The sequence below is a fragment of the Zeugodacus cucurbitae genome, chromosome 2 (genome assembly GCF_028554725.1).
Source record: "Zeugodacus cucurbitae isolate PBARC_wt_2022May chromosome 2, idZeuCucr1.2, whole genome shotgun sequence".
NCBI lineage: Eukaryota > Metazoa > Arthropoda > Insecta > Diptera > Tephritidae > Zeugodacus > Zeugodacus cucurbitae.
In genome coordinates, this window is record NC_071667.1 from 61,924,366 (window position 1) to 61,937,097 (window position 12,732).

Genomic DNA, 12,732 nt, shown 5'->3' on the forward strand with positions numbered 1-12,732 from the left:
TTTTATATATATTATATATGCTTGCTAATTTGATTGATTATGCTAAGAACTATGTTTCGTGTGGTTGTCTGGTTGTAGAAAAAAAGTTAGACTGCGAAGAAATGATAATTTGAAATGGAGATTTGATAGGAAAAATTTCAGAAAATAAAAGTTGGAACACAATAAAAAATATTTTTTAAGCGTTTTAGAAAAAATAAAATATTTTAATTTTTTTCTAAATAAAAAAAAATATTATTTTTTTTCTAAATTAAAAAAATATTTTTTTTCTAAATCAAAAAATAAATTAATTTTAATTTCATTCATTTAGAAGTTTGTTCAAAAAACTATTTTTTTTTTGTTATTTACAAGTTGTATTTCAAAATTTTCAATAATTTTATTTTAATTAAAAATATTTTTTTTTAATTTTTACCGAAATGAACTTAAAAAAATTTAAGTTATTAGCGTTTTTACTTAACATATTTAAATATATTAATTAACGCATTGTTTTGAATTTAAAAATAGTTATTGTTCTTTGGATATATATATTTTTTATTTTTATTTTTTATTTTATATCTCAATACAAATGTTCGTCATTTTAACTACAATTAATTCAATTACTTAACACTAAACATCTGTATGCACTTTAGTTAATCAATATTTTACAAGTATTGTAACAAATAGTTTAATTTTTTTCTTTATTTTTTTTTTGTTTTTTTTTCAAATAATTATTTTACACTACTCTTTACAAGTCTCTCAAACAGTTTGAGAGCTGCAGTTGTGTTAATCATTCATCTTAAAAGTGTCCGTTATTTATTTATTTATTTGACATATAGTAACTCTACCCATTCCAAACCACATACATTCAGCATCTTTAGTCGATGACCTCCTCCACCTCTTCGCCGCCATCAGTATTGACATTCGGCCCCAATAGAACGTTATTTGCGCCACCACCATTGCCGCCTCGGCCACCGTTGCCATCCCCCATATCACTGTGTTGTTGTTGTTGATGTGCCAGCGGTGATTTGTTATTGTGTACACCGTTAACACCCACCAGACCACCCACGCCCACACTCAGCTCCCCATTATGATCGAGCAGCAGGTTGTTGTTATTCAACAAGTTGTTATTGTTATTATTGTTGTGCAAATGATGTAAATTATTGTTGAGATTGGGCGAATGTGCGGACACACCGCCACCACTGCTGGCGGAGAAGTGATGCAAATGATGTTGATGTTGATTGAGTAGCGCCCCGAGGGCGTTTTCTCAGACAACATCAGTCACACCGGTGTACTGGCATGCGGACAGACCCGCCGAATTGGAACGCGACACTGGTGATGGGGCCGAATAGGGACTGGCAAAACCGGTGGTATGTTGTTTGGCCTTTAGGCGTAGCGTAGCGATACTCGATGACATGCTCGACGTCATGCAGGGTTCGGCGGCGGCGCGATACATGTAAGGATTGGCGGGCGTGGTATAGGGGCATGGTGCGGCGCCGACATTGCTGTTGGTCAGCGTAGAGCCCATCGAGCCTGGCAACATGGAGTTATTCATGCTGACCGCCACACCGCTAGCGCCGGTATTGAAGCAATTCACTGAATTCTGATGATGATTGGTGGTCACCATGGAGCCGAGTGGATTGACCGGCCATGGGAAGGGTTTCGTGCCCAACGGTGATGGCACCTTGGTCCAGTTATTATAGGGATATGATGAATAGAGCGAATCATCGGCGAAGGGCTGCATAAATTGTGAACCGAAACCGGATTTGAAATCGGCGGCAGCGACGGCTGCGTTCATGGCATTGCGCTCACGCTTACGCCACTTAGCACGACGATTCTTGAACCACACCTGGAAGTAAATGGAAAGGTAATTATATTGTTAGGTTTTTTTTTGGAAGAAATAATGATTTAAGTGATAAACAGTAATGATTTAGCTTTCTGTTTTGATATTTCCTTAGAGAAAAAAGTTCAATTTAAGATTTATAAATAATTCTAATTATTTATTTAAGTTATAAGCTCTTTTATTTGCCACCAAATCTAGCACATATATACAAGGAATTATTTATATTCCTTTTGGAACTTATTTAATGTTCATTACTCACTGATTTCCGGGATTAAGAAAAATATATTAATGAAAATGTAATTGTTTACTTGTGTGGGCTTGTATATAGTATATATATGAGTACATATATGCTTGTATGATAAATTTCATTCAGTAATCGATGTTATGCAACAATAACAATATTATAGATTTCTAAGCGGAAAGGATTTGTTATGCACATACATATGCAGTTATGTATATACATACATATGTATCTATGTATGTATGTAATATCATCGAGTTTGCCATCATCAACAACTCATGTGCTTCTATGAATGGTTACAAATTTGAATGAGTGGTCTATTTATGTTTATACTCTTTTATATATAGTAAATTTTGGCATGATAATTGCAAAAGTGTGTGAGAATTACATAATAAGAGCTTATATAATTTATGAAAAAATTAGAAAAAAAAATTAACCCGCCGGTAATGTGTTTGGGTCAAATTAATTCCTGACTAATGTGCATATCAAACGTTGATATATTTTTAATACAAATTCAAAATGGTATAAAAATTCATAGATAGAATGCTGTGGTGATACTAGCCGGTCTAATTGCCTAGTGAAAAGAAATCGATATTTTTTCTAATAGATGGCTTTAGTAATTTGTAAGTGCTAAATTTGGATTACGCTTTAAAATTTCAATCAGATTTGTGATTATTCAATTCAATTATTTTTTTGAGCTTTAAATCAGAGGTTTGCTAACCATGTGCAAGAAAGGTTACAACATTATTAAACGAAACATAATACTATATCTTCGTTTTGATTAATAACTGCTTTAATACTTTTGATTTAGTCCACGAGACCATGTAAATCCCAAATCTAAGACCCTTTCTCATGATCTTTTGCATGAAGATATTGTTCTGTGTAACTTAAAAAGAAAGGCCCAAAAAAATTTTCAATTATCATAGTGATATTGCTAAAAATAATTAAAAAAATTTCTTCGAATGGTAAGAAATCTCAAAAAACACAATTTTTATTCAACAAAAAAATTTAAAATTTTTTTATATTTAAATGATTGACGTTGCCACCATTTTCAATAAATTTAAATGCTCATTTCATCAAAATTTTCAAATATTTTTAACTTTCGAGCACTCCAAACAAAAAGAGGAAAGAAGAGTCTTCTACACGCATAAACTCAAAATATTTCTGTTTCCAAAGCTGCGACATATTTGTATAGCGGCTGGGTAGATGATACAAGTGTACGCAAACATGCTACATGCACACATAACATAACACACATAAATACTAAAAAAAATGTACTCGAAATTAGCACTTGCTCATCTAATAATGTATAAACACATACATATAAAATGTATATACGTATGTCTGTTATGTGTGTGTGCTTACACATAAATTTCAAGTACTTTAAATTTCAATGAAAGATAAACAAGCGCAAGCACATTGAAATGCTTCAAGCATATGGCTGAGTGCTTCAAGTTAAAGAATAAAAAGCAAAAACAAAAAATAATATAGAAAGAATAATAAAACAAAATGGCGTCTAGCACGTACATACTATAAAGTTAAAGTACTTATAACGCACACACACAAACACTGAATGGTGTTTTCATGTATGTATGGAAGCACAAAGCTACAATTGTGAAATTGCAATGAGCATAAGTAAGAAGAAGATAAAAATATAAATCGAAATCAACGAAAAATGAAACGCCCCTTCACATGGCAGCCGCAGATACACATACATCAAGTATTATTTTTTTTTTGCATTTATATAAGCGCGCAGATAAGCAATTCTTTTTAAATAAATAAGCGAAAAAATAAAGATATAATAAATAAATAAAAAAAGAACAATTCCAAATGCGGAAATAAAGCACTTCGCCGAGCTAATCAAAATTCACTGCAGCTACAGTGGGTACAAAAAAAAATAAGAACAACAACAAATGACATAATAAATAGCAAAGCACTGCTGCAAGCTTTGCTTATGCTGTTCCTTATACTTGCAACATAACACACGGCGGTGCCACCCACCAGCAGCACGCCGCCATCATATTTCTTACTCCAGCATGATACTGCCGCCTGTCTCTGCTGCCTGTCTTGCCTCGCCGTTATATATCTCTGTAATATTTTATTTATTTGGCACAAGTTGACAGCCAGCGCAGGACCCGCAACACCCACCCACACCCGCTGCCTTCTCGACAACAACTTAAGTAATAAATTACACAGTTGCCATTTTGTTTTTGCATTTTCATTTGTGCGTCTTCCTTTACATTTGTTTGTTTGTTTGTTTGCATTCTTCGTCTGTTTCCATTTACTTTTGTCTTTGTTGTAGCAGCTTCACTTTTATTTGTCTTGCAACCATTTTATATGTCTGCTTTGTTTGTTGTTGTTTTTGTTGCTTTTCCTGCATTTCGAAATAGAATTTTGATTTATTTTACCAAGCCATGACTTGCCGCCCCCAATACAGCAGCCATACAGCCACACAGCCACCTTTCACCTCTGCTTTGTGCTAGTCGCTTGCGTATGGCAGCTGTTAGGGTTGTTCGATTCACTCGCTCGTTGCTTTTGCACAAGCAATCGAAAAACCGTACAACCTGCCGACCACCCACTACTATGCATTGCTTCCTATTACAATTATAACCCCTCACCCACTCCCTGCTCCCAAAACTTATTTTCCTCTATACTCCGCTTCATTTCTATATAATACTCTCTCTCCGTTAAAAAAAGCAACAACACTTACTGGTATTTGTATTTATAATTACTGCACATGCGTACTCCATCGCGGTAAGCCATTGTCGTTGGTTTGAGTGGCTGTGTGTGGAGGTACTGTGTTTGGGTTCACTATTCACTCGTTGGGGTTCGCCATTAGGTAGTCTCTTTGCGTGCACTAACGGTTTTTTGTGTTGAAGTGTGGGTGTGTGTGTTTGCTGCTTGACTGGTTTTGTTGTGAGTGTGTGTTGTTTTAAATGAATTGGGGGTAGTATTTTATGCAATAAATATGGTGGCAGACGGAATACATAAATTGCTGTCAGTGCAAAGTTTATAAAAATATAAAAAAATTGCACGAGTTGTTTGGTTTTATTTTTATGTTAGTACGTAGTTTAAAACTTATATTATTTATTTTTTTATTTCAGTGTGGAAAAGTTTAAGCTCTGGGAGTTGTTGAAGTTAGAATCTCGATAAAAAAAAATTAAGCTAATATCGTAATTGTTTGTTGTTTATGTAACTAAGCTATTTTTATTGTATTATGTGCTAATATAAATTTTATTTACTAAAACAAAATTAAAAAATATTTTTTTTTTTATAAATTCACTCACAATAAAGGTTATTTTATATAGGAATTATAGTAATATAATAAATCCATAATTCCTCTGGCTTAACTCTAGTGTTCCAGCAAATACGTGGGTCCAATTAATCTACGAATCAAGAGCAACATATTTGTGACAGATCTAATCCCCATCTCCGACTAAGAACCCCTATTACATAAAATTTCATAGAAACTCTTGAAGGTCCAGCTCGGTGTAAAAAAAATTATTAACTATAGTTTGCCTTCCATTCGAAATCATCGATTCGAAAATTACAACTGTGTGATATACCTCATCACCTTAAGTCAGCTTAATGTTTTATTTATAGAGCAGAAAATGTGTTTAAAAGCAGCTTTATGGTACTTGGAAGAATTGGATTGGTTCATTATCGAATAATTTGAATATAATTTGTTTTTTTAATAATTCTTAATCCCACTAAAATGTGATTGAGATTAAAAAGAACAAGAATATCTAGCATTATTGAATGAGTTCTAAGAAAATATTTGCTTCAAAAATATATAGATTTGCAAATTATATAGATCTGAAGGTATACAAACTCATGATAGCCTTGGAATAAACAAGAAAATTATTCATTTCGGTTAATTTATCAGCATATGTTTACAATTTTGAAACATTTCTATGAGCTTAGAAATACAAATTTATATGAACCACTTGTAAACAAACACAATAACTAATTTTTACATAGTTCTAGGCCTAGTTTAGTAACATAACTGGCGTCAACTACTGCCTTAACCAAAAAAAAAAAAAATTCAAATTCCCAACCATAATCTATTAGCAAATATATATATCGTGAACTGCCGATTGCAATTCTCACAACCTGTCTTCATAGGAATCCCTCATTACACACTGCTTAATAGCATCTTTACCTTAAATTATGTTCGCTAAACGCAAATAAATGCCTAATTGATAACTCATGGATGTGAGAAGTTAATTATGTGCGCTTAAAATATGCTGTAAAATTACGATTTTACACCAGCGTGTGTAATGCACGCACACACAGACAAACACATATCATACACACATGAAAGTTTCCGCACACAAATCACTGCCGTCGGATGAAATGTGAAATAAGAAAGCAGGCGCAGGCGCAGGCGCTTATGTTTGCTTCCACAACAATTGTAATGAGCATGTAATCCCTTGTTGTTGCTGGGAATTACGCACAAAAGTAGTGGTAAATATATTCCGCTTGAATGTGAATAAAGTGAAATTGTGGGGTTGAAATGTTGTTGCTGCTGAGTTTATGAGTGTGTTTGTCTAGTAAATTATATACATACAATGATATCCGCTGGTTGAAAATTGTAATGCAATTGTAGATGAATGTGTATTGTATTGTGGCATCAGCTACAACAACAATAATTGCTGAAAATTTTAACTTTGCGCACGCGTTTCATATTCGTAATGGATGCCAAGCATTGAAAATAGCCAATGTTCCGCTTGCCTCCCCTCAACATCGGTGCTGAACTGGTGCGTGGAAATTAAGTCAATATTTGCTTTGTGGGAAAATCGCTTGAACACACAAAGTAAACTATAATACCATAAGCAAAGTGGCAAAAGTCAGTGAATCCAGTTTATGCGCCTAAAAGGCGTCTAATCAAATTAGTTGCGGTGTAACATAATTGAAATGTAAATGCCACACGGCAGCGTTGTGTGGGAAGTTTCTAACTTCATTTTCATATTAATTTTCTTGTTAGCGTAAAGCAAATAGGATTAAGTGTCATATGAGTAGACTTTCTTCAGTTTTTCTATTTCTAACATTTCTCTCAACTCTAACACCACTTTACCAGCTTAGCTCAAAGCAGTAAAGTTGCACGTTTATCCATCATTACCTGCCCTAATGCATTAGCAAAGTAATAAAAATCATAGCAGCTCAAATCGCCGGCGCTTAGACAAGCTAATGCCGGCAATTAATCATATGTCAGTCGAGTCAAGTCATCAGCTGTGGCAGCTTTAACGAACATCGAACGCCAGAGCGGGAGTCGGAGTCCAAGTCGGAGACACCGTTATTGACATAGTCACTTTTCTTCCTGGTTTCACTTCCTGCTGTCGGTCGGTCGTCTTCTTGTTGTTGTACATACTAAATCTTCATTAGTCAATATTTGTAAGTTGGCAGACAAAAATCTGAGTGAAGGAGCGTCTATGTTTGGTTTAAATATACATATTGTACAAATGAAGACAGAGGTATGTATGCATGTGAGTGCAGCTTGCCTGTCGCTTGTAATGACCCTACTTCTTTCATTACACAAAAGGCAATCAATCAATCAAACAAGTCTCAACACTTTTATTGCACATCACACCTTACACATGGTAGTTGGCGACAAAAGTGAAGAACGTTTAACCGTTATGTAATAAGGAAAATAAAGACTTTCCAAGACTCATATCAAACTGAAGGGGATTTTGGGAAATTTTTGATTTTTTACGAAATTTTTTCAAGTGTAAGCAAACACTAAGATAGAGAAGGCTGACTTTAGATATTACAAAAACAAAAAAAAAAAATATTTTTAAGTTTAATTGTTTTTTTAAGAACTTCGATATTTTTTTTTAATTTTGTTGAACATTTTTATTAATTAAATTTTTTTTTTAAATAATTTCGATACTTTTTGAAATTGAATATTTTTTTATTGTTTTTTTTTTTTTTATTTCAAAAAACGTTTTTTTTGATAGTCTCGATACTTCTTTAAAAGTATGTAGTAAAATATTTTTTATTTCTAAATTATTTTAAAATAATTTTGATAATTTTTTAATTGTAAAAAAATAGTTTTTAAAATTTTAATAATTGTTTTTAAAATAATTTCGACATTCATTTAAATTTTACCTAAATTTTAATTTATCTCTTCTTTTTTTCATAAAACTATCTATACAGTTGTTTATCCGGACTTTTTCAAACTTTCATATTCCACACATTTCGTTTTCCAACTCTTGCTTACTCCACTCAACAATATCTCATCAATTTATCACAAATTTTTACTATTTTTTTTCCGTACTACCCACATCGCTGCTCTAACAACAACAAGGCATCAATACCTGATGAGCCGTTAAGGTTATCCTTGGCTACCAGCAGCTCAGTCAATCGCAGTTGGCCAGCGAAAATCAGTGAGAAAAAACAAACGATGTCATCATTGCTTTCATCAAAACCAATTAGAATTTTATGCTTGGGTCAGCAGACCTAGACAAACTAACCGACAAGTTTGGCTCTTTTTTTATTTGTTTGCAATATTCGTGCAAGCGTGTTATTGCTGTGCAGCGTGCTTTGCAAACTTATTTGCCGTAAGTGAGCTTGTGTGACGTTGGAAGTTTTAGAATTTTCCCTTAATTTTGTTTTTTTATTTTTTTTGAATTGGGGTTTTTTGTGCAACGGTTTGGTAGTCAGTTTTTGCAATTTTTTCACTCAATCCTTCAGCGGTGACTGCTCTCAGTCAGCTGTTAAATGATACGTGAAAATGACAGTAGACGAGATCGATGATGGCCCGTGATGTGTTGATGTTATTGGTGGGTTATCTATATATATAAGTTTTTGCAGTGATAAATTGTTGATGATGAGATGTTTTATATATTTGAAAAAAACTCTGAAGTAATACTTTAAATTTTCAAGAATTTTTTTTATTTTTTTTTCATATTAAAAAAAATTCTCTCACAAAATATTTTATTTTACGAAATTTAATATGTTTAAAGTTTTTTATATTTATATTTATCCGTCACAAAATCAAAGAATACAACAGATGAAGACATGGTAAAACTTACTGACAGCTCTTCTTAATTTTCATAAAATAAATGCTTGAGAGAATTTAACGAAAACTAGAATTTTGTCAAATAATTTTTGTTTTTTTTTTTTTATTACTCATTCCACGACAAAATTCCAAAGATATTTCAATTAATAGCAGCTTAACAAAACATTTTTTTGTGTCACTTTTTCGATGGCTAACAACAAAATAAAGAAATAACTGTTAAAAATCGCCTCACTCCTAATCCACACAAAAATGGCTTAAAAACTAACCAACCAACAGACCGTCAATGCGCCCAAACAGTTATTTACCGTTTAGCCATTTTGCACTGCTCATAAATGGTCACATTATGGCTTTTTGAAAAGCTTGTTGAAACCAGCAAATCCCACTGCCAATACATGGACTGATGTACAATGCTTATTCATTGCACAAAAAAATAAAAAAATAATGAAAAAATCGAAGTTGCAAAGTATGAAGTACGAAAACTACAAATATGTGTGTTTAACTCTCGGGCAAATTGCGAAAAAATAAGAAATTGAGCAATAAACGCCAACAGCCAAAGTCGCATAACAAAAACAAGCCAACAACTAACAGCAATCGTCGTACAAACGAGCACTTAATAGTCCTTTATGTGCCATCAAACGATTGCCAACACCTGTCGTACTGTCGATACTGGCGTGCCGTAGTTCGAAAAAAGTGCAAATCAACACTCTTCGAAAAAAGACTCACCGCTAACGGTAAACTTTCAGTTTTTTTCATTCACATATATCCAAGCAAGCACATACCCATCTGCGGTGATGATGCCAATTTGTAAAGATTTTTAATAGTCACCCCAGTCCCATGGCATTAGACTCCGCCGTTTGTGTTTTCTGTTAGCTATCGACTGTTGACTCTGTTGTTATTGGTGTTGGTTGGTGGTGGTTGCAATTTCAAATTGGTTAAAGTGTTTTTGATGACTCGCTGAGGTGTTTGTAAAAAAAAATCAACAAACGGTTTTATGACTTTGGTTTTTTTAGCTGCATTATTTTCGAGGCATTTGTTGTTGTTGCAGTTTATGTTTTGGAAAATTATTTAATGAATTACTGTGAGTCTTTTGAGTAAATTTTTATTGTATAATGTATATGTATGTGTATAGTGATATATGGCATATGAGTATAGCGTGTGGTGTAGCATTTGTTTCGAATTGTTTTTTAATGTAAATAACTGTATTATGAGGATTAACTATTTTGCTGCTAAAATAATTTATTTGTAGAATGCAGCTAATAAATAATTACTTCAATCTAGAGGTGGCATTAATGCTTTAGTCTCAAATATTGAGAGTTCTCCATTGATTTTGAATGTCAATAATAAACAGATGTCATTTTTTGTTAAATTATGCTCTCTGATAACATATAATCTACAATATATTATGAGAAGAAATATCTCATTGTCGCGAAATTTTAATTTATTTTAGGGGTTTTTCGGAGTTATATTATAATATCGAATATAGTTCTCATTACTCTTTGGTAATCCCTAAAACCGTCTCAAAACCCTCTTGGTCTAGGTTATGTGGAGAGCAATACCTGTAATTCCTAAAACCGTCTCAAAACCCTCTTGATTATGTGGAGAGCAATACAAGTAATTATATATATTATGTCGAGTGACTATAAGTATTGCTTATAAAGGCCTAACTCGTTGTTTGAAGTCCATTTTCGAAAAACTTTATGTTCCATGGTAACTGTTAGATTTAAAAATATTAAACGAGAAATGGAAAAAGAAACACTTTTAGTCTTGTGAAGAAACTCTAACAGTGAGAACTTGCAGCAACTAGATAAGTGACCAAAATTTGTGTAAAATTTAGAGATCGGACGAATGAATGAAAAATGTTAAAGGCAGCAATTAAACTAAGCTCAGTTCTATCTAAAACAAAAATTTAACATACGGCAAACGGATTTAATACAATTTAAACTAAATTATGTAAAAGATACAATGAAGTAAAAGACGAAGGCTTTATAAAAAGCAAAGCATCGGCTCTACTTGTAACAAAAATTCAAATACTTCCATACAATCTTTATATGATAGAAAATATCTACTTCGAGCTTTATATCTGTTATCAAAACAAATTTTCGTTACTATATAAACCCTTAGACTAACCAAATAGTTAACTCATTCCCATACTACTACTTCAATTTCCCGTCAAAGTATAAGTATGCTACAAAATGTGCTGAATCAAAACATTCCTGTCTAATATTAGAAATGTGATTTCGTCAGCCAGCTAAAGTGGCATACTCATGCACTTATCATTATATTAATTTACACAATCGAAGGGCATACATTGTTGTCACTAAGTGTAGACTAAATACTAAACAGTTTTCAATTATCTAATTAAATTCATTCAAGGGAATCTATTACACTTGTGATTATCAGCACGCAATGAAATTCCTAAGGGAATGTCTATATGCTATATATGTACTATGGTAAAGAGACTATAAAAAATGTACAAAATAGTGAATGATTTGATACTGATTAGTTTATCGTTAATTAGTTGGTTTGCAACATTTTGAGTTTATCGTTGCTGCCATCATAAAGTCATATAAATTAATATATATTTGTGGAAGTAGACAAAGCAGGTGTCTATTTTAGAATAAGCGGAAATATTTCTGCAAGAATAAAAATTATATGAGTAACAGTCAATGAAATTCTAGTAATAGACATTGTGTGAGCATAATTACAAGCTTAATATCAAAAAGTGCATAAGTCGATTTAAGTCAAAGTTAATATAGAATACAAGTAATTTGTTTAGTAATTAATGAATTACTACATTTTAATAATATCTGTCTACAAATATGGATTCTCATGTGTATATTTATATACCATAAAGAATATTCTCAACACTTCTATCTTCTTCTTCACTCCTATCCCATTTATATTTCAGCAATTATTCTATCTTATGTTTTCCCTACCAAAAGCAGCTCAAGTACTCGATACTTATAATGTGGCAAATTTGATGAACCAAAAGTTGAATTCCGTGGCACTCGAGTTTTGACATTCAATTAGAAGCGATACTTATAAATGCTCATGTAGTATGCATGTTTGACAACTCGTCAATACCCTGTAGGGAAAATTTACGGTTTTGATATTTTCTTTAAAGTTAGAAATTTGACACTTAAATTAATTTATTCATTTTTTATTTTTCTAAAAATAGTTAGCCTAAAAGATATTATAAATATTTTACTAATTTTGAATTTTTTAAAATTTCTTTACATTTTGATCTACATATTTATTCATTTTATTGCTCCAAAGAGTTATTAATTTTTTAGTTTTAAGTAGAAAATACGAGAATTTGAAAGAATGAAGGAACCTTTCATATCATATAAATATCTAGTTCGAAAAATTATAAATTTAAATAACGAAATTCCTGTAAAAAATCTTATTATATAGTCTAATATTGTGTATCAATGTTTTAACTCCATTTCTTCAACGATCTTCAAATGAGCTATAATTCTAAAGTCTTTAATACTTCTGAACTTGATAAATGCCTCAGCAAACACTTTAGGAACAATTATAACGGCATTTAAGTAATTTAGTGGCGAATGAGTGAATAATATATAAATATGGTTCTATCATACCATTGTAACATAAAAATTTTGACCTGAACTCTCCAATCTTAATTGCAACCTG

General features: G+C 32.2%; 1 protein-coding gene across 2 annotated transcripts in view; it reads right to left on the reverse strand.

The window, feature by feature from the left end:
* Positions 1-542: 542 nt before the first annotated feature.
* Ptx1_0 (pituitary homeobox homolog Ptx1) overlaps positions 543-12,732 on the reverse strand; it is a 53,405-nt gene continuing 41,215 nt past the window's right edge. The window contains exon 5 of one of the 2 annotated variants that reach the window (XM_054228656.1): positions 543-1,822. In XM_054228656.1, the coding sequence (XP_054084631.1) occupies positions 1,241-1,822 (582 nt within the window). In that variant the 3' untranslated portion in view covers positions 543-1,240. The remainder of the gene's footprint in view (positions 1,823-12,732) is intronic. The other variant, XM_011186955.3, reaches the window with a different exon arrangement.